The 26,808-nt window shown below is 43.7% G+C and overlaps 1 protein-coding gene and 1 long non-coding RNA gene across 3 annotated transcripts in view; one reads left to right on the top strand and one right to left on the bottom strand.

Annotated features, from left to right (window-relative positions):
• The window catches only part of ptprea (protein tyrosine phosphatase receptor type Ea), a 71,276-nt gene extending 46,661 nt beyond the window's left edge, over positions 1-24,615 (top strand). Inside the window, exons 3-24 of the mRNA XM_062474366.1 lie at positions 9,702-9,779; positions 10,319-10,412; positions 10,927-11,000; positions 12,230-12,363; positions 12,906-12,996; positions 13,327-13,403; positions 13,644-13,680; positions 16,174-16,271; positions 16,977-17,096; positions 17,864-18,030; positions 18,137-18,272; positions 18,428-18,577; positions 18,796-18,889; positions 19,363-19,439; positions 19,565-19,699; positions 19,857-19,982; positions 20,210-20,361; positions 20,651-20,786; positions 21,105-22,712; positions 22,804-22,878; positions 22,919-22,937; positions 23,007-24,615. Coding sequence (XP_062330350.1) covers positions 9,707-9,779; positions 10,319-10,412; positions 10,927-11,000; positions 12,230-12,363; positions 12,906-12,996; positions 13,327-13,403; positions 13,644-13,680; positions 16,174-16,271; positions 16,977-17,096; positions 17,864-18,030; positions 18,137-18,272; positions 18,428-18,577; positions 18,796-18,889; positions 19,363-19,439; positions 19,565-19,699; positions 19,857-19,982; positions 20,210-20,361; positions 20,651-20,786; positions 21,105-21,179 — 2,046 coding nt within the window. The 5' untranslated portion in view covers positions 9,702-9,706 and the 3' untranslated portion in view covers positions 21,180-22,712; positions 22,804-22,878; positions 22,919-22,937; positions 23,007-24,615. The remainder of the gene's footprint in view (positions 1-9,701; positions 9,780-10,318; positions 10,413-10,926; positions 11,001-12,229; positions 12,364-12,905; positions 12,997-13,326; positions 13,404-13,643; positions 13,681-16,173; positions 16,272-16,976; positions 17,097-17,863; positions 18,031-18,136; positions 18,273-18,427; positions 18,578-18,795; positions 18,890-19,362; positions 19,440-19,564; positions 19,700-19,856; positions 19,983-20,209; positions 20,362-20,650; positions 20,787-21,104; positions 22,713-22,803; positions 22,879-22,918; positions 22,938-23,006) is intronic.
• LOC134030943 (uncharacterized) overlaps positions 1-26,808 on the bottom strand; it is a 153,871-nt gene that overhangs the window by 44,675 nt on the left and 82,388 nt on the right. The gene's annotated exons all lie outside the window — the stretch shown is intronic.

The raw sequence follows: 26,808 nt of genomic DNA, 5'->3' as shown, positions 1-26,808 counted from the left end.
AATAACAAACTCACATGAGAACATACTAAGTATCTAATAATAATTAATATAATAATAGACTAATTCTATTGTTTAGTGAATAACTTAAGTACATGAGAAATCCCATGCATGCATGTACAGTGAGACAGACACAGTGATGCAATGTGTGTCCAAGTTAGGACTGTAATTGGAATGCTTAATAACACCCATTGGAAATGCCAAAGTCCTAGGAATTAATGACTGCATCTTTTATTATGAATCGCATCATTTCAACATATTTGTGGAATAATAAAACACAAATGTCTGCCTTTTCCCTCCCACATGAAAAACATAGGCCTACTTATGTAAAATGAGTTGGTTTTGGATTGTGTTGGACGGTTTAGCATCTATTAATAGCTCCAAGAGGAAAGTTTCGTAGTTTTATTACAAATGATTGAAATCTTAATGTATGCCAGTAGTGCTTCAAAGTATTGGGTGGTATAGTCTCATACATTTTCGTGCGTGCAATACATTAATAAATATTAAGACAATGATTACGTTTTTTGGGGTCACAAAATATCCAACTTAAATAAATGTTCTACTAAACCGAATGCCAACGGATTGCAAAGTCTACAATGGCCACAGTGGGAAACGCTCTTAGCGTATAAAATGTTACGCCTTTGCAAACAGAATTTACGTAGCCTGCCTACTCCCGTCCACATGATAGTCATTAGCCTACATTGTTGATATCCAGAATTGAATTGTTGATATCCAGAATTCGAATTGTTTATATCCAAAATGCAATTGTTGATATACAAAATTCAAATTCTTGATATACAAAATGCAATTGTTGATATCAAAAATTCAAATTCTTGATATCCAAATCAGGCTTTGAAATTGTGAGAAAATCAGCAGTCTTCTCTGCTTGAGACTGGGGGAGCGTGTCGCCTGAAGGAGCTGAAGCTCCGCCCCCTCGAATTTATTGAATTTAGCAACAACAGCAACACTAGCTAAATCAATTGCAGATATCAGAACAGCCATACCTGCAGTCTCTGAGTGTTTTATGTGTTAATTACTTTGTCTTTGCATCGTACCAGCTGAGTAACAGAATGCAACCGCTGAAAACAGAAGAGAAACTGTTCAATGGTCTAACTACACATTTCAGTGCGTCAAAGTTTTCGCGCTTTGCACATGCTTTCAGGAACTCATTTCACACGTATATAATGTAATGAGAAGCAAATCATGGAATTTGCTTTACAGGATCTTTAAGAGACACGTACGAGGGTTCTCCTTACAAGCATGTTCGGGAAACACACGTAAGAAATAACGATGGTTCGTTATTTTGCTCGTAGAGAACCCGAGTAACAACTAAGATCCATCGTTATCGGGAAACGCAGTTTAGTAAGCAGGATTTGCATTCCTACACTTAAAATGCAATTCAATGTGGAAGTAATCCAAGTATTCAGAATACGTTTAAGTAACGTAACGGAATACGTTACAAAATACATTTTTGGGCATGTATTCTGTATTCTGTAACGAAATACATTTTCAAAGTATCCTTCCCAACACTGAACGTAGACAGTCAGGCCCTCATGTACGTACATTTGCACTCAGGTCCTCATGTACATACATTTGAAAACGTAGCGTTATCAGCGCCATATGGCCAACCCGCAGAAAGCGCACGCTGTGATACTTGAGTTTACGTCGTATTTACCAAACCTGCCGTTCATCGGGTAATCAGTGCCTTTCTCCGCCCACTATACCGTAAATTGCGAGCATTTAAACGTGCAATTGAATGGGCCTCCTTCTTTCTTTCTATCATGGATCAGTCACCAAAGTCAAAACAGCGAAAACAAAGATTTAGTGATAACGAAATTGATGTGCTTGTTCATGAGGTAACATCGAATTTAAATATAATACAAGGCCGGAATTCCACACCGACACAAAAAAATGCCATCTGGACCGAAATGACAAATTCCAGTAACTGTAATATTGCATGGCTGCTTAATTTGTAACACGTAATGATTTCGTGTTCACTCAACTGAAAAAGTGTGATCCTTGTAGGGATGTCACGAGAACCGATACTACCGATACCTTCCGGTTCTAAAATGTCAAAACACCGACGATGCCCATTTTTTTGAAGCACCGTAGGCACCGTTAGCGACGATGCCAGTGTTAGCAGCATCGGTTCCGGAACTGATGGGGGCAGCATACGCTTCAGTGTTCCAGTATTTGTTGCACTATAAGCATTAATTGCACTTTATTATGTTGTTCTATGCTATATTGCACATGTTTTTATGTATTGTTATGACATTTTGATATTTTTCAAGTATTTTAGACGTGTGAGTTCTAAATATTTCCGACGGTCCACACAGCGCAAGTTATTTATCCGAAACGGTACAGTAGCTAGCTAGCTTTCGTTAGCTTCCTGGCTAAATTAGCTAGCATAATACTCGTAGCAATTCTACTACCATGTTAGTGTTACTTGTTAATGCCGAATTATACTTCTCCGACTCCATTACGGACAGACGGACGGACGGAGTCGGACGGATTGGTTGAATTAGCCTTCTCATTAGTACATTTTGAAGCCATACTAAAGCGTTTGTCGCATAGTTTTTGTCAATCGGAAAATATTCAGTTGGAATGTTCGAAATCGCATATGTGAGACCCGCATTCGAACGATCACATATGTGCGACGCTACTCCTTTACGGGTTAATAAAGAAGTTCAAGTGCATGGAATCTTAAAAAAACTTTTTTTAACGTGGTATCGAAATCAGCATCGAGAATCGTGTTATTTTACTGGTATTGGCACCGACTACTGAATTTTTGGTATTGTGACACCCCTAGATCCTTGTGGCAAAAATCCTTTCAGCTCGTCTCCTTGGCCCTATGTCTTCGTCTTGCTCGGATTACTGCTGCCATTTCACCAGGAGGCATATGCGAGGAAACCCGCATCCTGTTTTACAGCTGCTTTTAAGAGGCGCAGAATTTTTACCGCAAAATAGAGGCGCGCTTTCACAGGTGGTTTTTGTACATACCACGGAATACATAATTAGGCGCACTTTACACATCCCCTCCCATCTCTTTATGGGAAACTCCCACTTTCCCCTTGACCCTATCGTGAATGCATATGCATGACACGGAAAAGCGCAATTTGCCATTTTCAGTTCCCGCGACAGGCAGTCTGCGCTTTTACCTCAGTGTGGCATGTTTGTACATACCTCGCCATGCTTTTACGAGCATGTTGCAAAACAAATACGCCTGAAGTGGGTGCAAAAGCGTTAGTACATGAGGCCCTCAGAGTGATCACATGGGACACATTTACATTTAGTCATTTAGCAGACGCTCTTATCCAGAGCGACTTACAGTAAGTACAGGGACATTCCCCCGAGGCAAGTAGGGTGAAGTGCCTTGCCCAAGGACACAACGTCAGTTGGCATGACCAGGAATCGAACTGGCGACCTTCGGATTACTAGCCCGATTCCCTCACCGCTCAGCCACCTGACTCCCACACAGTGTAGATTCACACGGTACCTCTCCCCATACAACAATGCTAAAGGTAGATAAAGGTAGGCTGTCTTCCTGAGGGCGTACCATGCTGATTGTCCTACATTCCGGAGCTCAGCGGCTTGGTGGCCTGTATTCCTCACTGAGAACCTGTGCTGGATGTGCTCCACAACAACCATGTTGGCGCTAGTCTCCAGGTTACCATGGGAACAAATCGTGAAGAATTATAGTCCTCGTTTACAAAAAATCCATTAGCTTCTCCAGTTTTACACTCTGGTCTCTAAAAGCTAAATCTGGAAACAGGCTACAAATGGTCATCATAAACGTTCCAGTTTTCTTAATTAAAACATGTATTTTAGGTTACACCAACTTGATTCATTATCTCTAAATTATAGCCTACCAAATGATTCTACTAGATTGAATCAATCCTTGTAAAGTGATGATGCAATCAGAGTTTTGTTTTGGCAGCAACAGACGGCAAACTTTGGAATGTCAAACGCGATCAAATCCTTTCAACTAGGTTAGAGAAGAGGGAAGTTGCTGGCAGATGGACCCATCATCTTCACTCTGCACTGAACTCTTGGAATGTAGTCCACCGTCCTTTAAATAGAAAGTCTGCCTGCCCTGGTCCACTTCTCAGCTCCCTACAGGCAGGCAAAGAGACCAGATAATACACCGAAAAAAAATTACTGTACAAAAGACACACTCCTGACCACCGGCCAACATCTATCATGAGGCCTGTCTCACACACAGGTCTGTGGGGCTGGTGAGGGTCCCTGGTGGCTAGCGAGAGAATGAAGGATCTTCCCTTTTAACAAGGACTCTGTGTGCCTTCGCATTCCCTTCAGCCCAGAGGACATGCCTGCCTTGCCCTTCTCCCAACAACCCTGTCCAGCTGATGTTTCCAGAGAGACAGAAACATTGACATGAGAAAAGAATGTTCCCAAATTCTACAGGACCAATAGTGCTCTGTTTTAGAGGGGAGATAAACTAGCAGGGAGCATTGTGTTCTCTTACCTAACTGCCTGGCTGTCTATTTTATCTTTTAATTGTAGCTAGCTTGTTCTTTTCTGAAAGCAGGGCTGTGCTGGCTAATTAGGCAGTCACACATAAAACAACTGCAGAGACAGGACTCTGATTATGTCACTGTGGGGTCTAACACCCGTCAGGAAGAAAGAAAGCTGCACACTACAAGCGAGACTCTACAAGATCAGTGCAGAAGCAAAGACTGTTAGACAAAAGGATCTTTTCACCACGTTGTTTCTTCTGTACAGTGAACTGCGGGTTTCAGTAAAGACCAGGTCAAAACGTCAACACTGCGTCTGCCATGTTGACATATAAAATTCTGTGTCTGAGCCAGTCTGAAATGTCTTTGTATGGTGTCCACTGTTGTCTTTGTGAAAGAGGAGAGGATGAGATCAGGATGAGAGGTTGAGGTGGGCTGTTCTCAGACAGAAGCAGGTATTTAGAGGAGGTAGATGTGTAATCAACAGGGCCTGAACTGTAACTCACACCACGCCACACCTAACAGGTGTGTGTGTTTGTGTGTGTGTGTGTGTGTGTACATCAGTGTTGGGAACGTTACCGAAAATGTGTAATTAGTTACAGTTACTAGTTACTTATTTCAGAAGTAACTGCATTACTTTATTAGTTACTGCATAGAAAAGTAATTAGTTACAAGGGAAAGTAACCTTTGCGTTACTTTTAATTTCCTGCTTCTATTCTCAAATTAACCCACACAGATAGTTATAATATTTTAGTGTTGCAGTGGCACAGTGTGGGACAAGACAACTGTAAAATGTTATTTATCATTGTATGTTGCTAATTAGTTAACAGACTTCTGTTGACATAGTCTTCGACAACATACCTGGCACTCAGTCTGTTTAGTTCTGCCTGGCTTAGAGACTGGGAATACTTTAACATCAAGCCTCTGCTGTTTTGATGGAGTGGCTCCGACTGCTTGATCAGTGGAGCTAGCACTGGGTTTTTTTCCTGATTAGCTTTGTAGAGCGTGTTGTTTTACTAGGTGCTTGTGAAGATTAGAATTCTATTCTTCGCAGTGGATAAAGTTCTCGCACCTGCACACAAACTACAACTAACCAGTCTAAAATCCGGATTGATTCATTCATACATTGCGTTGCTGTAAACTCCTTTGAGTTATATTAAAAAAAGGAAATTGGGGAATTCATGCAAGAAAAAAGTAACGAGCAACGAGCCCATTTAAATTTCAGTAATTGTAACTGCCTTATTTAATTGAAAAAAGTAATTAGTTACATTACTAGTTACAGCCAAAAGTAGTCTAGTGGAGTTACAGTAAAGGCCTTTGCACAGTCCGAAATTCGTGTCCGAAATGTTTGCACGTAAAAAAATAAATACGACCTCACTTTATGTCAATCGCGCTTACACACTGCCTCAGAAACTTTCGTCCGTCAAAAAAAAGTTTGGATCGGGTTCGTCACATTGTCACAGTGGACTGGATGCCAGAAAGCCGATTGAAATAATGAACAATAAGTATTATTGTATTAACAATACATATTATTATGTCATGTATTCATTAACACTCAGTTACTGTACATCATTAATTAATTCACTATTCATATAAAATTAAAATTATGATAAGCGTATTATGATATTAGCGTAGGACAAATGGCCATTAATATATTATACAATATATAGTAGTACATGTATTTATTAAATGTTGAGCATGTTAATGCCACAGTCTCAGTCATGGTTCCCCTTTTTTTAGCTCCCCAATTATTTAGTTGATATTCTAGACTGGTCTGTTTACAGTGGACTGTAACTTGGCCTCAGGGAGAATTCCTTATCTCCTCAACAAAACAACAGTTTTGTCTCTCAGGAAACCTAACTCCTGTCAGTACAGAGGATGTTGCCATGCTGGCTGTGACTGGGTGGCCAGCCTTATCCAGGGAGCAGCAGGACAGCACACAGGCCTCTGTGTCTGCCTGACTAACCCAGCACATACCAGCCCACCAGCCTGGACAATGTCCTTACCCAGGGTCATGTGCGGTGTCTTTCAGTGGAGAATAAGGACACCTTGAAGTAGCCTAAATATCCTGTGACCCATTTCCGCTGATGGTAGTCGGTGACGGACTGCTGGGTACTTCATCGAGATGGGACCATAAACTGATGACGGTAAACACATTGTGAAACTGATTGATTTATTTGCCCACAGAAACATGCTGGAGCGACAAATAGCATCAGTCTAATTAGAGAGGGGATGTGGGTGGCTGGTTTGGGCTGGAGGAGATGAGAGGAAGGACTGAAAGAGCAGCAGAGGGAGATGTTTCCTGGTTGGTCCGTAGGAGGAAGAGACACGTTGGCCGATTACCCATGAGCCTTTGCGTATGTTGCGTGCTCGATGCTCACGGACATGAATATAGAAATCTACATTGTGAGGACGTCTTTGACTCAACTTGGATATCTTAGTTCTTTGACATCCTAGATGTCTTGGTGTTCCCCTTGTCTAAAGGTCTGTGAGGTGGAATTCCTTTTAGGAGAGAAGGGAGGGTGGGAGCTGACATCACCGTGCTGTTATGATGGTGGGGAAAAACCCTGCAAGAGGCTTGGAGAGCTGCTGGAAGTCCTCATGACTGGCTAGGAGAGCTGGAGGAGGGAGGATGAGGAGAGGGAGTTCTATGCTGGGGCGGGGGAGGTTGAAGGGCTGCTATGCTGTCAGACAATGGACTCTGCAAAACAAGAATCCACCTCAAAGATGGAGGTTTGTGTGTGGCACGGGGTGAGGGACTGAGGGCAAGAGATGAGCAGGTGATGGTTCCATGTTGTTTTTACATTCAAAGGCAGCTGGTGTACACAGAGAAGCTCAGTTGTAAGGAAGGGGAGGTGGGGGAGACTGAGGGCCTCATGTACTAACGCTTTTGCACCCACTTCAGGCGTATTTGTTTCGCAATTTGCGCGTAAAAGCATGGCGAGGTATGTACAAACATGCCGCACTGAGGTAAAAGCGCAAACTGCCTGTCACGGGAACTGAAAATGGCAAATTGCGCCTTTCCGTGTCATGCATATGCATTCTTGGGAGGGTCATGGGGAAAGTGGGAGTTTCCGATAAAGAGATGGGAGGGGATGCGTAAAGTGCGGCTAATTATGTATTCCGTGGTATGTACAAAAACCGCCCGTGAAAGCCAGCTCTATTTTGCGGTGAAAATTCTGCGCCTCATAAAAATAGGTGTAAACCTGGATGCACGCGGTTCCCTCGCTTATGCCTCCTGGTGAAATGACAGCAGTAATCCAAGAAAGACGAAGTCATGGAGACGATCTGAAAGGATTTTCGCCACAAGGATCACACTTTTTGAGTTGAGTGAACACTAAATAATTACGCATTACAGATTAAGCAGCCATGCAATATTACAGTTACTGGAATTTACTTTTGGTCCAGATTGCATTTTTTTGTGTCGGTGTGGAATTCCAGCCATGTATAATATTCAAATTTGCTGTTACCTCATGAACAAGCACATCAATTTCGTTATCACTAAATCTTTGTTTTCGCTGTTTTGACTTGCTGATCCATGATAGAAAGAGAGAATTAGGCCCATTCAAATGCGCGTTTTAACGCTCGCAATTTACGGTATAGTGGGCGTGGAAAGGCGCTGATTACCCGATGAACTGCAGGTTTCGTAAATACGACGTAAACTGAAGTATCACAGCGTGCGCAATCTGCGGGTTGGTCATGGCGCTAATAACACTACGTTTGCAAATGTATGTACATGAGGCCCTGAGAACTTTACTAGAGCTTTGACAAACACAAGATAATAGGGAGATCCAGCAGGGGAAGAAATCATGTCCAACACACACACACGCTCCCAGGGGATTCATACAGGAGAGACAAGTACTCTTGGAACATTGCACATTGACCTCTAGCTGTGGGACTCTCCATCAGTGTGGACATGTCCCGGCCCCCACCCCTACCCCCAGCCGTTGATCCCAGCCCGACGTCTGCAGGGAGAGATGATGGGCAGAGAGGGAAAGAAAGGGGGGGGGGGTAGGGGGAGAGACCTCTCTCTTCATGTCTTCACAGTGTCTGGGGCGTGTCTGGGTTTATTAATCCCTCTGCCCCCCACCCCACCCCCCTCAAGGAGATATTCATTATTGACCCGTCTGCTGCATTGGTCTGCCCTGGGCCAGGGTGGGGCGAGCCTCCTCCTTCTCTGGTCTCCTGTCAGGCTGGGGAGGTGACAGGAGACTGTGCAGCAGGGGGACAGTGGAGCGCCAAGTCTTCTCCTCTCCCTGTGTTTTTGCGGCTGCAGGTCTGTCACACCCTCCTCGGCAGCTGGCTATCTGTGGTGTTATCTCTCTCGCTCTCGGAAATGACTGGAATGAGCCGGCTAAAGTGCTTGTCAGTGCCCGATCCTTGAGGCCTAGCTTAGTGAGGATGCTAGAAGGTGGTGGGAGTAGACGGAAGGAAGAAGTAAGGAGAAGGCCAGGATTGCTGCGTGGATCGGGGCGTGCTGTGCCCCGTGCCCCCCCCATGGACCAGTCTCAGCTTTTGCTCGTTGCTTAGCGCCAGGTGATGCTTCTGCTCTGCTCCATGTCTGACCCGGTGCTAATGCCTGTGCGCTCAAGCTCAAACGTGTGAGAACTGCGGCAGCGTAGCTTTAGCGCTAACGTGGCTGAATTTGTCATTCCATCAGTGAAGAACGGCTGTAAATTGATTGGGACGCCACCCCTGTTCTTATTAGTAATCGACTCATGCCCGTTTGATGAATACTGTTATTGTGAGAGCTGTGAAGCAAAAACTAACACTAATCTCATCTGAAAATACATCAGTAAGTCACAAAAGTTTTTTTTATAGCTTTTTATTATCTGCTTTTCTCTTGGGAATTGAAAAGTTTTATTTTCCTGATGGTCTGGTTTTGATAAATCTGGTATTTTTCTTGAATGAATTGATACATTTTTACGCATGGGTGAGGACTGCCTCTTGGTCCGTAGAACTGTGGTGCCTCCTGCTGGACATGTACGTTATTACACTCTGTGGGGAGCTTGTTCCAGTGTTTGGGACATGACAAGATTCATTGTTGATGTGGTTCGGCCTCACACAGACACACATGCACTGACTCAGCACTCAAGATACTCATGAATAAACCATGCCTATGGTTACCATGTCTCCTCAATCACAACACAATGTTTTTCCTTGTGAAAACAGCTGCATAAACATGTCAGGTGGCTAACAAATACTTTTTCTCACTCTGTTTTTCTGCAGTCACAATGATCCCAGTTCTGTTTTTGGTGGCAACCACAATAACACCCAATTACTCTTCCAGTGGAAACCAAACCAGCGGTAAGTACACAAACATACCTCATCCCAACGTGATTCTGAACACCATGCTTATACAACACAATCACACAGGTTCCCTTGTCAGTTGATGCTGTTGTGCTTGCCTATACAGTCTGTGACCGGCATGTCTGCTGATGCTTGACAAGGGTCTCTTTTTGCAGTCTTGTCATTACCGGATCATAGCAAAGCAACAACAGATTGAGGACAGTAATTTGGAGCTTGTTGTGCTCCTTCTTAAGCTGAGACAAATGCTAGCTGTGGAAACCTCCTCCTAGACTGGCCTCTAAGGCCACACCTCTGCTGCTGAGTTACTGCCAGCTTGAAATTAGCTTGTTTGGCCCCTGATACTTATCTGGGTAGACAAAATACTTTTGAGGTGAGTTCTTAAATCAGGCTTGTGTCCAGACCATAATAATGGGGGGCCTAGTTGGGCATGACAAGCATAATTCAGACCCATTCCCCGACCCCCCCCCCCCCCCCCCCCCCCCCCGGGCCTCTTCCTGGCTGGGTGTTGACTCTCTGCTTCCTCCCTGTCTCTCCAGAGGACCAGCCCAAGAGCCAGCACATCCTCCCCACTCTGCTGGTTCTCTCCCTGCTGCTGGTCATCATTGTGCTCCTGGCCTGGTACTTTCTCAGGTAAGTCCACACAATCATACATTCACTGCCTCCATGTAGGCATGGAAATAAGAATGCACACAAATGCGGTAGAATTACACTTAATCACACTCATAGATAATGGCCACAAGGTCATACATTGTGTGAATAGGAATACACACACACACACATACAGACATACATAGAGGGAAGGGGCAGGGCATGTGTGTGATGTCACCTTTCCTCCTTAGTCATAGAGGCGGAGCCCGTTCAGGAAGCTAGCCTTGCTCACACTGTTTAAACTGAAAGCAGGCAGACAGACAGACACAGTTAGTTCCACACGGCAGCTTCTACCTTCAGTTCTAGAGTCTGTGGATTCCAAGTCTGGCCTCTAATGAGAAAGAACAACTTTTCAAGCTTCAAATGGTAGGAGAGATGTTTGTTTTCCTTTTGCATCTGTGGGTGTTTTTATGAAGTTCAAACGTCACTTTGTGTCTATCTGTTTCTCTCACTTCTTCTCTCTTTATGTCTCATCATTCTTTATTTTCTTTGACAGGTTAAGAAACCAGAGAAAGGCTGTTGTCACCACAGTCGACAAGAAGATACCGAATGGCATTTTAGAAGAGCAAGGTTAGTTTCACATACACACACACATATACCCACATTCTGTCAGTGTGTGTGCAGGGGTTCCATCTCACGGTTGTGGTTGGGTTCAACTTCCTGGTTAGACACCGTGAAGAATAGCACGAATAAATGGCACATCAGTCTTTCAAATCAGAAGTGCTAACAGTATGAGTACATAACATTTACATTACCTACATTGACATAACCTAGTTCAGCCTTAGAAGGTTTTACATGTCAACCTTTACATGTTAACCATCACTATAACAACATTGTAACGATCACTGTAGGTATTAATGTAAATATATTGTTTAAAATGAGCAAATCACCTGAGAGCATCTGATGTATTTGCAATGTCAAGGTACTCTACCGGATAACCAGTTAAATAGGGTCAGGTTTGAACAGCTTGGCTTGGTCAAGTTTCATGTGAACAGCCACAGCAAAGGAGCATCCACAGCAACGGGGATCCCACTGCTGATTTGTCTTGAGAGAAAACATTTTGGCGTCCCTCACAATGTTGGATGTGTAACATTATAAAGGAGTGCCTGTGTGAATTCCAGCCCTGCTTCAGCTTGTATTGAAGTAGGCGTTGTTTAAACGTGAGAGGTAATTTGAGAAGGTGGAAGATATTTCTATCTGATAGCACAAACCTTTATGGTGTGTAACTTTAACCTCTTGATGCTTATTTTGAAAGGCTGAAGACATGCTGACTGTGTGTGTGTGTGTTGCTACGGTGTTGCACACAGCCTTTCCACCAGGTCAGCTACTGTACTACAGTACTGGTTGGACGATAATGTTCCCTCCTGTCACTAACACAACTCTTTATGGAAATCTATGTTATTTTGACCTCTTTAAAGTCCTTAATCATTAACCAGTGCGGCTATTAGGGTACTGTGATGTTTCCTGTGGTGTAGAATGTGGCTTGTGGCTTGTTGCTGTGGAGTCTAGCCTTCTAACAGCCTTTTAAATCACCATCTCTGGAAAAAGTTCTCCAAGTGTCATGGTTCAGTGTCAAGCATCTTAAGCGTTTGTAGTACAGAGCACTGCAATGGGATACTGGTGGATAATTCATGCAAGTAAATTTGTACTCAATCTGAGTCGATTTTGTTGTTTCCGATGGGTCGATTGTCAGGTACATTTAACCCAATCAGTGCATCCTCCTGTGTGAGAATGCCCGTGGATATAGACAGCTGTTAAACCCCCCTCCTCTTCTCTCCTCTCCCCTCCCCCCCTTACAGAACAGACTGTGGTGCTGCTCCCCAGATCCCCTTCGGCCTCCAGGACCTACCTCCCCATCCCTGTGGACTGCCTGGAGGAAGAGTTCCGGCTCCGCTCTGCTGATGATGGCAAGCTCTTCAGGGAGGAGTTCAACGTAGGTGGCCCCCCGACCACCACCACAACCCCACCTTCTGTAGAGCTTCCAGCACTCTTGGATTTAGTATTTTTGTGACTGTAAAGAAAATGCTGTAGAGCTGTGGTGATGTGATTGTTTAAAGTTATTAGCTGCTAGGTGATTGTTTAGGGCTGTGTGTGTGTGTCACTTGCATGAATGTGTTTGGAAATGGTCAGGAAAATGTGTGTTTGACAAAAGCATCATGCATCTATGATAAATCAAGAAAACGATTCTATTCAGGGCTATGGGTCAACCTAGCCAGTAATCAGAACCAATGATTCACAGACTTTATATTGCATACCAGTATGAATTCCAAGTATTTCCTCACATTGAGGAAGTGCTGCCTTTAAATGGACTATTTATTGTTGGCTGTAGAGGAAGTCCTCAAGCTGGACAAAGAACCATAGAATGCACACTCAGCGGCTGTAAGTCAGTCTGGACAGTTTTCATGGAAGTGTGCAAATGTAAACCTGTCGTGACACCTGTGACAGAAGTGACTGTGTTGCGTTGCTGTGTTTCAGTGCCTGCCCAGCGGCTATACCCAGGGAACGTGTGACGAGGCCAACAAGGAGGAGAACAAAGACAAGAACAGATACCCCAACATTCTACCATGTGAGTAGCGCTCTGCTCTGAGCGCTTCTAGAGCAGTACAGAGGAGAGAACAATTGATAGAGACAGAAGTCACACCCCAGAGTGATAGATTTGAGCTCTCACCGGCTTCCTGTGCGAAATGTATCACTTAGAGTTGTCTTTCTCTCTCTGTTTCTCTCTCTATCCTTCCTAGTTCCTAGTTTAATTTACTCACCCGTGACCACTTCAGGTTCCACTCTAATGTGCTTTTGTAAACCGAAATGCATGGCGGCCATTGAAGACTTGAGCAGTTCTGTTTGCCCGTGTTGTTCATGTATGTTGTTGTCTAAAGTGTGTCTGTCTCATGAGCAGATGACCAGTCCAGAGTGGTGCTGACTCAGCTGGAGGGAAACCCCTGTTCAGACTATGTGAACGCTTCTTTTATTGACGTGAGTAGACAGACGGACAGACGGAGAGAGACAGAGACACAGAGAGAGAGACAGCGACACAGAGAGAGAGACAGCGAGAGAGACAGAGAAACAGACAGAGACAGACAGAGAGAGAGAGAAACAGACAGACAAAGAGAGACAGACAGAGAGACAGACAGAGAGACAGAGAAAGATTGATCGATTGATCGATAAATAGATTAACAATGTTAACAATTCCACTTATTTTTGTCTTGTTTTCAGGGCTACACGGAAAAGAACAAATTCATCGCAGCACAAGGTGAGGCTACTGTAAAGCTGTTTTGACAGCAATCTACAGTCGTGACCAAAAGTATTGGCAGTGACAAATTGCGTGTTTTGCAAAGTTAGCCGCTTCAGTATTTGTAGATCTTTTTTAACATGTTTCTATGGTATACTGGATAATAAATAACTGGAAAATAATAATATTCAATATAATACAACAAGTCCCCCCTTTTATAGTAATTACTCTGCTCTTAAAATCCAATCAGAATTATAGAGTGATTTCACCTGACTAAATCTCGTTCACACTTTCCCATGTGCTGATGATATGATTTAGTGAAATTGTTAGCTTGTCATTTTATGCCAGGGCTACGGTGGCAGACATGTGCAAACGTGCTACAAATTAAGAAAACACATGCAAATAGACAAAACACAAGCAAATTAAGAAAACATCTTCATGAATTTGACAACACATGCGCAGCATTCAGCAAACGCGCTGCAAATACACACAACACAACCAAATACGGAGTCAGGTGCAAACGCGCTGCAAATACACACAACACAACCAAATACGGAGTCAGGTGGCTGAGCGGTGAGGGAATCGGGCTAGTAATCCGAAGGTTGCCGGTTCGATTCCCGGTCATGCCAACTGACGTTGTGTGCTCAGCCACCTGACTCCGTATTTGGTTGCGTTGGCAAGGCACTTCACCCTACTTGCCTCGGGGGAATGTCCCTGTACTCTGCGTCTGCTAAATGACTAAATGTAATGTAATGTAAATACATAAACGCGCTGCAAATACATAAAAGCGTTGCAAAAATGAAAGCACGCAAACCAAAAACGCTGTATCCAGTTTTCACAACGGAAGTTGTCCAGGCCTCTAGAGGGAGCGCTAAGTGGAACAGCTTGATTTTCGGCCCCACGGAGCGAAAGAGAGAGCGCATATGAGAAGTTTGGACCAACGTCGAAGTAAAGAGGCGACATAAAAAGGTTAGTATTCATTTTTACATGTGACCTTCCTCTTTTACAGTTTTTCAAACTTCGATTTTGGTCCCATTTCCAAAACAAACTTCTCATATGTTCTCTCTCTCTCTCGCTGAATGAATGAATGAATACTAACCTTTTTATGTCGCCTCTTTACTTCGACGTTGGTCCAAACTTCTCATATGCGCTCTCTCTTTCGCTCCGTGGGGCCGAAAATCAAGCTGTTCCACTTAGCGCTCCCCCTAGAGGCCTGGACAACTTCCGTTGTGAAAACTGGATACAGCGTTTTTGGTTTGCGTGCTTTCATTTTTGCAACGCTTTTATGTATTTGCAGCGCGTTTATGTATTTACATTACATTACGTCATTTAGCAGACGCTCTTATCCAGAGCGACTTACAGTAAGTACAGGGACATTCCCCCGAGGCAAGTAGGGTGAAGTGCCTTGCCAACGCAACCAAATACGGAGTCAGGTGGCTGAGCACACAACGTCAGTTGGCATGACCGGGAATCGAACCAGCAACCTTCGGATTACTAGCCCGATTCCCTCACCGCTCAGCCACCTGACTCCGTATTTGGTTGTGTTGTGTGTATTTGCAGCGCGTTTGCACCTGACTCCGTATTTGGTTGTGTTGTGTGTATTTGCAGCGCGTTTGCACCTGACTCCGTATTTGGTTGTGTTGTGTGTATTTGCAGCGTGTTTGCTGAATGCTGCGCATGTGTTGTCAAATTCATGAAGATGTTTTCTTAATTTGCTTGTGTTTTGTCTATTTTCGGCCCCACGGAGCGAGAGAGAGAGAGAACATATGAGAAGTTTGTTTTGGAAATGGGACCAAAATCGAAGTTTGAAAAACTGTAAAAGAGGAAGGTCACATGTAAAAATGAATACTAACCTTTTTATGTCGCCTCTTTACTTCGACGTTGGTCCAAACTTCTCATATGCGCTCTCTCTTTCGCTCCGTGGGGCCGAAAATCAAGCTGTTCCACTTAGCGCTCCCCCTAGAGGCCTGGTCAACTTCCGTTGTGAAAACAGGATGCAGCGTTTTTGGTTTGCGTGCTTTCGTTTTTGCAACGTGTTTATGTATTTGCAGCGTTTTGGGTTTGCGTGCTTTTGTTTTTGCAACGCGTTTATGTATTTGCAACGTTTTGGGTTTGTGTGCTTTCGTTTTTGCAGCGCGTTTATGTATTTGGTTGTGTTGTGTGTATTTGCAGCGCATTTGCTGAATGCTGCGCATGTGTTGTCAAATTCATGAAGATGTTTTCTTAATTTGCTTGTGTTTTGTCTATTTGCATGTGTTTTCTTAATTTGCAGCGCGTTTGCACATGCCGGCCACCGTACAGGGCCCCAAAACAATGAAATGTGTGTTTTTGTGATAAAGTAAAGAAAATATTGGGCCAATTAAGCTTTTATTTGTTATGCATCTGATCACTCTGCTCAATAATCGAGAAACATTGAGAATCAACACCACACCAACTGAAACAGAAAACTTTGCAAACACAAAATGTATGTCATCGCCACTTACCTCCATTTCTTAATAACCTGTCATGTTTCAGGACCGAAGCAGGACACAGTTGCAGATTTCTGGCGGATGATATGGGAGCAGAAGGTGGCCACCATAGTGATGCTGACAAACCTCAAAGAGAGGAAAGAGGTTTGTGTTGCTTTGGTGTTGTACTGCCCTCTATTGGCCGGCATGAAAAGAGTCTGATGCTCTGGTCTGTCAGCAGCAAGATGAAGATGTATTGTATATTCACAGCTAAGCTTCCCTGTGCAGAAAGAAACAGAGAGAGAAGAGACAGGACAGCTATTTTACAGTGACTTACTTCCCTTGACAAATTCCTGCCTAGCTGTGAAATCTAACATTGTTTATGCAGTGTCATAGCAGCCATGTTGTGGTTAGTGCATTCCAACTTTTAGAGCACAAACCACTGTAGTGAGCGTAGTATGTTAGTGCACATACTTCCCCACTGTCAGGACCTGCTAAGGTGCAGCAATACTACCAGACAGCTTACAGAAGTGCTTTGGTGTTATTTTTCTAACCCTAATACACAATTATGCATTTGTGTGGTTAGAACAGGAAGTGTGGATCTCTATGTGTGTACTTGAATGCTACTGGGAAGGTGTGCTGTCCTCTGTGGAGATACATCAGTGCCATAATTACTGTAAATGCACAGGACATAGTTCAGTTCATGTAATGGTTAAGTTTGTGCATGTGTGCATGTGCGTTGTCACGCTTGCATTCAGTTATTGTGTGTTGGTGTGTGCTAGGGAAGGTTGACCCTGTGTGTGTTGTGTGAGCAGGTTGCACGTGTGTGTGTGTGCTACATGTGTTCACCATGTTCCTCTCTCCCTGAAGGACAAGTGTTACCAGTACTGGCCTGACCAGGGCTGCTGGACCTATGGCAACATCCGCGTGGCTGTGGAAGACTTCACAGTCCTGGTGGACTACACCATACGCAAGTTCTGTGTTCAATACGTGAGTTTCTTCATCAGATGTCTCAAGTGATGAGGAGGGAAGGTGCTTTTGTATTGGCTCTGCTGGGGCACATGACCTCAGGCAGGGATTCTCAAACTGTGGGGTACGACCCCCCCGAGGGGAGCATCGAATGGGGGTTGAATAGTGCACTATTTGTATTTTTTATAGTATTTGTATTTTTATATTGTATATTATGGCCATTTTTTATTTCATATTCTTTACTTTAGTCTTATAGGATTAGTGACACTTTGTACCTTTAGTATAGGTAGACCATATATTTAAGTTAAGATTCCTGTATGTTGATTGCATACACTTTCCTGCCAGTAATAAGTAAATTCCTTGTCTGTGCAAACTTTCATGGCGATTGAAACCTATTCTGATTCTGAACGGGGGGGGGGGGGGGGCAGGAAATAAGGACAGAAGTACTGTGCTTTGCGATGGAAAGGATATCATTTGGATGCCGGGGTGGAGGGTGTTAGTCAAGGTTTTCTGTTTTCAAATGAGGGCATTACTAAAGTACACTGAGAACCAGGATTTACAGAGCTATAACCTTCTTATTTTGTCAGCTGTTTTGTAAACCATCATTGTGAGGTGGGGAATGACTGCCATGGTCTTTAATGGGAGGGCCTATCCAGAGAAGGCCTAACCAGGGTTTATTTTCGGAGTAGCATTAAAGATGCTGGTGCTATTGATCTCTTTCTCTCACCACTTTGTCTCTCCACCCTCTCTCTCTCCCCTCTCTCTCGGACTTATCCCCCTCCCACTAGCAGCAGGCCAGCGACACGTCCAAGACCCCACGCCTGGTCACCCAGCTGCACTTCACCAGCTGGCCAGACTTCGGGGTTCCCTTCTCTCCCATCGGCATGCTCAAGTTCCTCAAGAAGGTCAAGCTGGTCAACCCGTCCTTCGCTGGACCCATTGTGGTCCACTGCAGGTACAGTGTGAGGGGCTGGTATGAACTGGTAGTGGGAGGGTGGGATAGGGGAAGAATCATAGTAAGCTAGAACATTACAATACCTTTGAAACACATTCCTCCACAGTGCTGGCGTGGGCCGAACAGGCACCTTCATCGTCATCGACGGCATGATTGACATGATGCACCTGGAGCAGAAGGTCGACGTCTTTGGTTTTGTCTCCAAGATACGAGACCAGCGTTCTCAGCTGGTCCAGACAGACGTGAGTAGGAAGGAAGAACCTGTCGTGAGACGTGGCTTCCTCCCGTGAGACGTCACGCTTTTAGACCACGCCATCCTTCCTGCTTAGACTGTGTTTCCGTGGGGACATCAGTCTCCTGAAAGAGATGTCTCACGTCCCCTTGTGGTTGTCCCCAGATGCAGCACTCCTTCATCTACCAGGCCCTGCTGGAATACTACCTCTACGGGGACACTGAGCTGGACGTGTCTTCTCTGGAAGGACACCTGCACAAACTCCACAACACCTCGGCTCCCCTCGACAGAGTGGGCCTGGAGGAGGAGTTCAAGGTGAGCCTACCTCACACATTCTGACACGAGACAGGAGACCACAAGAATCGGTATTGTGCCACATTGTATCCACAAGGATTGTTTGTACGCCCACCATAAAATGAGCAGTGATACGGGGAGAGGGGGTGGGGGGGCGGCATGGGGAGGAGAAGGGGGCGGTTGGTACATTGACAGCTTGCCCACTGCTTCATACCACTGACCTCTTCTGTGTTCCCCAGAAACTTACCAACATGCGAATCATGAAGGAGAACATGAGGACGGGGAACCTGCCTGCTAACATGAAGAAGAACCGAGTCCTCCAGATCATTCCATGTAAGGAACCTGGACGTTCTCTAGCTGAACTTGTGTAGTCATAATGTTTCCTCTTTTTATGTTTTTGACTCGTGGAGGATAAGGAGTGCCTGATTAGATTGTGTTCACAATAAAAAATAAAAATAAGAGATTTTTATCAAATCCCTTCACTTTGATCTACCTTTGGAAGGAAACATGCAATAGCGTGAGTGCTGATGTAGGCATGGAAAGCCATTTGTGTGTGAGGCCAATCTTAGTTTTGAATGTCTATGAACATTATGGCGAGTCATCATAACTCTTGCCTGTCAGGCAATTGTCAGGAAATAGATGTGGATTCACCCCCTAGTGTCTAAATGGGATAACAAGATGTATTTATAAATTACCAGCAATAGCAGAATTTTTCCCCCAAAGAAATCTGCAGAACTTTCTTCAAATCCTTTCCACTGAAAATGCGATAAATACACCACACTTCTTTTAAAAACCTTTTTCCTCAGATGACTTTAACAGAGTGATTCTCTCCATGAGAAGAGGGCAGGAGTGCACAGATTACGTCAATGCATCTTTCATCGACGTAAGCATCTCCGATCTCTCAATTTGATTACATACTCTACGTGTATCTGTGTTGTCAGATTAGTGTAGCATTATTTCATTGTGACCAGAGCTAATGGGTGGCGCTGTGTGTTTGGGCTGGGTCAGGGCTACAGGCAGAAGGACTACTTCATAGCCACCCAGGGCCCTCTGTCCCACACGGTGGAGGACTTCTGGAGGATGGTGTGGGAGTGGAAGTGTCACTCCATCGTCATGCTGACAGAGCTCCAGGAGAGAGAGCAGGTGGGCAGCTCCTCCAGTCCCCAGGCCAGACTACACTTCCACCAGGCCTAACATACATTCTTCCTGCAAGTGCATGGTGCTCTACTGTAGGTTTGTGGCGTGTCTAATACAGTTACCATCACAGAACACTGCATTGTTCAATGTCTTGTCTTGGCAGGAAAAGTGTTTGCAGTACTGGCCCACAGAGGATTCTGTCACCTATGGGGACTACAGCATAGAGATGAAGGGGGACACTTTGTGTGACACCTTTAGTCTACGAGACTTGGTCCTCACTTTTGGCCCGGTAAGCAAATAAGATACTAATATCGGTAGATAAAGAATGTTAGATGTGACTGGTAGAATGGTAAAATGTAATAATATTTGGAGAGAGAGTAGAGTAGAGATACTTTAGTAATCCCAGGGGAGGGGGGTAGCCTAGGTTTTAACAAAGTATAAAAAAATACTGAATTGAACATACTTAATAAATACAAATTAATTTTGTAACTGTGAATTGCTGATGTGATTTCCCAGGAGAAGCAAACAAGACTGGTCAGGCACTTCCACTTTCATGGCTGGCCTGAGATTGGCATCCCTGCAGAGGGCAAGGGCATGATCGACATCATCGCCTCAGTGCAGAGGCAGCAGCAGCAGTCAGGAAATCATCCTATTGTGGTTCACTGCAGGTAAACACGGCAGCAAGTAGCGGTAGATTCCGGAAACTCCTAACACACTGGATACACCTGTGGCTCAAGCTGCACAAACTGTCATTGGTGGCACTTGGAATGGTCGGTCTGCTATACTTATGATAGTATGAGAAGAGTTGACCTCTGTACAAAACAAAGGCCTACAGTGACATGGTTTCAGTTGATGTGGTATGAAAATTTGATAACCACAAAGTTCAAACACATATACCGCTCTTACTGCAGTCATCTTAAAGCAGCAGAGTCACTTTGCCTGTGTCTGTGTCTGCAGTGCTGGTGCTGGGAGAACAGGTACGTTCATTGCTCTTAGCAACATCCTGGAGCGGGTCAAGGCTGAGGGGCTGCTGGATGTGTTTCAGACTGTGAAGAGTTTACGAATGCAGAGGCCCCATATGGTCCAAACAGTGGTACGTATGGGTCTCTTGGCTAATTATTTGGATGAACTAAAAAGCATAGCAACGCAAGTAGATGCACTGCATGCTGTACATTTCAATGGCCCCACGTGTACATTTATATATCTATAAATAAATGCAGCAGATTATCAAGGATTATAACCGCACAGTTCTAACAGGATTATGTTGGTTAATGCCAACAGTCATACAAGATATTGGAACCACAACATCCTAGCTCATATATGTCATATGCACAGATACCACAAACAAGTTATCTCAGTCCAATGATTGTATTTTTTTTTTGTTTGTTTTGTTTGACTTTTCTTTTCACAGGAACAGTATGACTTCTGCTACCGGGTGGTACAAGACTTTGTTGACATTTTCTCAGACTATGCCAATTTTAAATGACCTTTTTGCCTTAAATATGTTTGTTTAATGTTGTTTTTTATAATACCAGTTGGTTAGAATTTGTGTTTTACTTAACGGGGTGAAATTATCTTCTATTTTGCTATGCACTTTTTCTGTCTGTAACTAATGCTTCATCCATCCCTCGCTGTAATATAGTGTCTGTCCGTGGATAAATATTTTAAATTAAAAACTCAGATGAATAATATATATTTCACTGCATTTATATTTCTTATTTTGTCATAGAATTTCAACTGGAATTTCAACCTTGGTCTCATTTTGTTGTATAATACCATACTTGTTTATTCAAAGTGTTCTTTTTTGATTCACCCTAATATCTTTTTTTTTGTAAAGGTATTTATGTATTTTTGCTGGATTTCTAGTCCTGCAATTGGAGAACAAGATGCGAATATTTTATTTATGTCAAAGTGTGTTCTTACAATGATTGATAACTTCTATCTGTGATCAGAGGGTCTATCTAGTCTTTCATCTTTTATGTCTATAACGTAGATACTCATTTCAAACATGAAGCTCTTATGTAAGTCAGCATTTCCAACACATCACGAAGAACATGCTGATATGCAAAGCAAGGATATTAATTCAAACCCCTTGTCCACATTCAATAGGACGCTTCAAGGCATATCACAGAATTCTGACCACTGTTTCGGAAGACTGAAACATAAATCATATTTTTCAGTCTTGCAAGGTGATATGCAAATGCACATGTATAATAAAATAAAGTATTATTCAAGTAATACTACAAAAAAACACTTCAGTTTGCCTTTTGTCTGTCGACAATGGCAAATATTTTGCTAATACGACTGCACATACTCCGAAGCACATATTTGCCAAGCATATTGCCACGGAATTTTGCTGGAAAGTATTTGTAAGTACAGTATTTTATATTTCACAGTAGTCCTAAAATACAAGCGTAAAATCCTTAGAAGGTGTCTATTGACAGGATGTAGTATTGCTGCACAGTAGTGTTTATACAGTAACTGGAAAACATTAACTTGACCTTTTGGGTCATATTTAAAGGTTAAAATGAGGTATTTGCCAAAGTCGGTGCATTTAAATACAGTTAGCACCAAAAGTCCTTGGACAGTGACACATTTTCGGTCAAGATATAGTAGCAATGCTGAAGAGGAGTTAAGGGTCAAAGTGCAGACTGTCTGCTTTAATTTCTATGGAATTTTCATACGTATTAAAATAATTGTTTAGAAATGATAGCACTTTTGTAATAGTCTCCCCATTTTAGGGCACCAAAGGTTCATGGACAGTTTAAGAATATGTGTTGCATGCAGTGACGAGTCTTAAGTCTGCAGTAACTGAGGTCTGCAGTGACTGAGGTCTGGGGTCTACAGTAACTGAGGTCTGCAGTGACGGAGGTCTGAGGTCTGCAGTGACTGAGGTCTGGGGTCTACAGTAACTGAGGTCTGCAGTGACTGAGGTCTGGATTCTACAGTAACTGAGGTCTGCAGTGACTGAGGTCTGGGGTCTACAGTAACTATCTGAGGCCTGGAGTAACTATTTGAGGTCTGTGATGACTGAGATCTGCAGTGACTGAGGTCTGCAGTAACTGTCTGAGGTCTGCAGGGCTGCCTGAGGTCTACAGTAACTGTCTGAGGTCTGCAGTGACTGAGGTCTATAGTAACTGTCTGAGGTCTGCAATGATGACTGAGGTCTACAGTAATTATCTGAGGTCTGCAGTAACTGTCTGAGGTCTGCAGTGACTATCTGAGGTCTACAGGGCTGATTGAGGTGTGCGACCCTAGCAACCACTACCTAGAATTGCTCTGTCAGGACTACTGCAGCTGCCTTTAGTTACAGCCTCTTTTGCATTTTCCCTGTTGAGTATGTAAAATGCTTGATGGGATCTGGTCAGGTAAATTCCGTGTCCAGCTAAGGACATTGGGCCATGAAAACATAGTTGCACTGGCAGTGTGTTCAAGGTTAATTAAAGTCCCAACGCCATCTCCACCATGTTCCTCAGAGGGGGTGGTATACTTTGGACTGTGGGCATTTCCTGTTTTCCTTCCTCACTGTCCTTCATTCATCCATCTTTGTGTCTTCTGTCCAGTACTCTTTGTTCCTGAACCCTCCAGGCTCTCAAGCTACTTCATTCAAACTGTAGCCTGGCCTTTATGTTGTTCAGGATTACTAGAGGTTTACATCAGACAGTGTAGATGCTTAGTCTTCTGTGTATGGTAAACTTCTACACAGCTCTGTATATCTAAATCCTGGAGAGAATCCACTAGAGTCATATTGGTCTACTGGGTTGTTTTCCATAGTTGAGCTCACCATTGCTTTTATCTTAATGATGAGCCTAACTGATGATTTTGACCTTTCCTGTATTTTTCCCTGATGCATCTTTTTATGAGCTTGTTACTCGATTTTGCATCATCAGAGCTATGTTTTTCATGCTGTCACATCCAACAGCCTCCAAAAACTAATAGAAAACAGACACCACTTGGTTATGTAAAAATATAAACTAAAGTTGACTGGATTTTCTCATTTGTTTGGATCCATCTGCACGTCCTGGTAGGAGATAGTAGAAAATATCAAAATGATTGTGTCACTGTCCAAGTATGTTATGTTGAATGTAAAAGTAAGATAGTAAATACAGGTGTGGACATATTACAATTTGAAACCAGAGTTTCAAATACTGCTCCTCGTCTCTTATCATGAAGGGAAATGCATATTTCTCCCTCAGTGCCACAGTTAGATTACTACCAGGCAGTGTTTGCTAGTAGTTCCATAACTCCTTAAAAAAAGTCCTTAAGCAGCTTTGAAATATGTAACATTGTATTACCTCTCAATGCCAGCGGTGCTTCTGCCAGCTTAACCCTAGGGCATCTTCTCTTGAAAAAAATAATTTCTGTCTGAAGTGTGTCTTGGTTGTTACATGTAAATGTGTATGTAAATACAAGAACTATGAACTAACCAGGAGAAATTCACTGTGGAGGATTGGACTGTCTGATTGTGGGGCTGTTTCTATCTAACCTACATATGAGGTGTAAGATGCAAGACGGAGGACTGATGACCAGTCAGCCGACACTCGCACCCTATAAAGAAAGGCCTCACGTAGAAAGATACGAAAAAATTGAGGAAACCTCAGAAAAAAATTCCATATACAGTAGAAGCATGTACGGTTCCTATGGTTATGGAAAAGATCATGTCTGAAATCTTAATGTTCTATGTAGAACCGTTTTCTTTTCAAGAACGTCCTTTCATTTCAAATCGTTCTACATTCCAGAGCACCTACATATGAGCGTGCCCTCACCTTGCATATTATCCCTCACAGTCCCCTCTCTGGATCTAAGATGGAGGCATGTCTACGTCTTAGCTCTCTGCCTTCTGCATCTGTTGGTTGTCTGTCTTTTTTGGATCTTTAGTGTCTTTTAAATGCTGGTTGCAATATTAAATTAATTGAAGAGTATGTTTTTCTCATCATTGCTTTGTCTAATGTTGCTATTTAGAACAGTGTTTTCTCAGTGCTGTTATACTGGATGTTCTTCCGTGGAGGTCAAGTCTGAGCTCAAATTCCTTCCCCAGAAGACCGCAAAGGGATTACAGCTCAGTGACACACCAAGCAGAAAGTTTTGCACTTCTCAACCACTAGATGGCAGTGTACCTAAAGAAATAGCAGACAAATGAGACGTACCACAAAAAAACGGACAAAAAAAAAATCAAAGCAGAATTCAACATTCAAACTTTTCAGTCTGTCACGTTTCTCCTCAGTCAGACGAACCATACTGACATGAAAGGCTCTTTGTTAATAATTTCCACTTCCTCTTAGGCGGGTCACCATGGTAACGGTGCTCAGGGGGCCTGATTTGGCCCTGACAGAGGTCAACATGACACGTCCCCATGAATTATACATAGAGGCTAACCTTCGCCTTTATTTTCACCCTAAATCACTCCCTTTCCTTCTTGACCCCAAGTCTGCTCCTTCCTTGCACACCCATTCACCCCGATCCCTCCTTCCACACATCTGTCACCCCATGGACAGAGTGACCTTTTAGTCTCAGCCCATAAATAGAGGCACAGGACGGAAGATAAATAGATGTATAGATTTGAATGTGTAGATGTAATTGTCTGTGTGCAAACATCTAACAAGGCACATGAGGCAAAAGCCATTGACAGACTTCACATCAACACTCATCCTCTGTTATATTTAGCACATTCCACTTGGAATTCAATCTCCCTGTCTCGCACTCTCAGTTCCTTCTTAAATCTTTTTGCTGTCTCTCTCTGTCTCTGTATATACGACTCTCCCTCTTGTTCTCTCGTTCTCTCTCTCAGCAGATGTTTTCCATCAACTCTTAATCTGGAGGAAATGCATACATGAGAGAATCCACTTTGCGTTATCTGGACCCACCAGTCCTGGACCATAACTGGATCACTCATCTCCTTGCTGAGGTTGAGCAGGAGCGTAAGTGCTGAAAACACTCGCATTAAAAATCCTCGCCATGACCAGGGAAGTGGATGATCTTGCCTCCATCACTTTGGCTTGATCTGAAGCTTCCTTGACAGTGGAATCCAGTAGAAGAGTCCAGCGATTGCTTTAAGATACAACCTCGGCAGCAATGTCTCCCTGCTGGACACTGGGTGAGGAGCACTCATAGACACGTGACCCTTGGCCTTCACAAGCAGAGGAGCACATTTAGTAGGAAGTCAGCCTGTTTGAGATTAAACCGTTTCAGCTGGACCTGCCAGTGTTTTCAGAGAGAAAGCTTCATTTTTACATCGCTTCCCTCTTTCTCTCGGTTTGTTTCTTCACTCTCTAGGACTGTCTGTATTTTTTGATCCAAAAAAGGAATTGGAATGAGGAATCAAAACAACAAAAAAGGATAAAGGAACACACACAAGCACATACATACATACACACACACACACACACACACACACACACACACACACACACACACACACACACACACACACACACACACACACACGTGTTCTGTCTCAAATTAACTGGTAGCCTATAGCCCATGACTGACATGTCATTGACGTGACTCCTGTTAACCCATTCCAAATGTAGCAGCTACATGTCTATCTAGTGTCTATCTGGTGTGTGTAAATGTGATACGGTTTTGTGTGATCTGTTTTTTCATAAGACTCAGTCAGCAAGTTTACCACTCTGCAGTATCTACAGTTGAACTGCAGCCAGCACCAGTGTGACCAGAGCGGTCGGAGACAGGAGTGGTTGTCTCTGTCTGATCGTGCTGGTCAGTGAACACTTGAGTTAGGGCCTTTGTGAAGTCGTAAACAAAGCGGTCTTTGTCTGCCAGTTGTTGGCGTCCTTGGGACACACTGAAATACTTCTACCCTGACAGACAGAATTCAGTGTGACTACAGCCATCACCCTCACCTCCCTCAGGCCTGTGGACACTTCCTGCATCCACAGGATGAGGACGTTCCTGAACCAGACAGTCTGGAACATGGACCCTTCTGAGGTTTCTGTGTTACTTTTGGTGTGTGCGTGTGTTGGGGTGGGTTCCCTGCCTTTGATGAAAGGCAAGATAGTTAAGAGGGTCTTGGACTTGCGAGACAGTAAAACAAGACTATTTGCGTGTCAAGCCCGCTCTCCCCCTCCCAACCACCACCACTCCACCTCCAGCACTGA

Source organism: Osmerus eperlanus, chromosome 12, assembly GCF_963692335.1.
Source record: "Osmerus eperlanus chromosome 12, fOsmEpe2.1, whole genome shotgun sequence".
In the NCBI taxonomy this organism is placed as follows: domain Eukaryota; kingdom Metazoa; phylum Chordata; class Actinopteri; order Osmeriformes; family Osmeridae; genus Osmerus; species Osmerus eperlanus.
The sequence above is the reverse complement of the archived record's forward strand: the minus strand, read 5'-3'. Positions and strand labels throughout refer to the sequence as shown.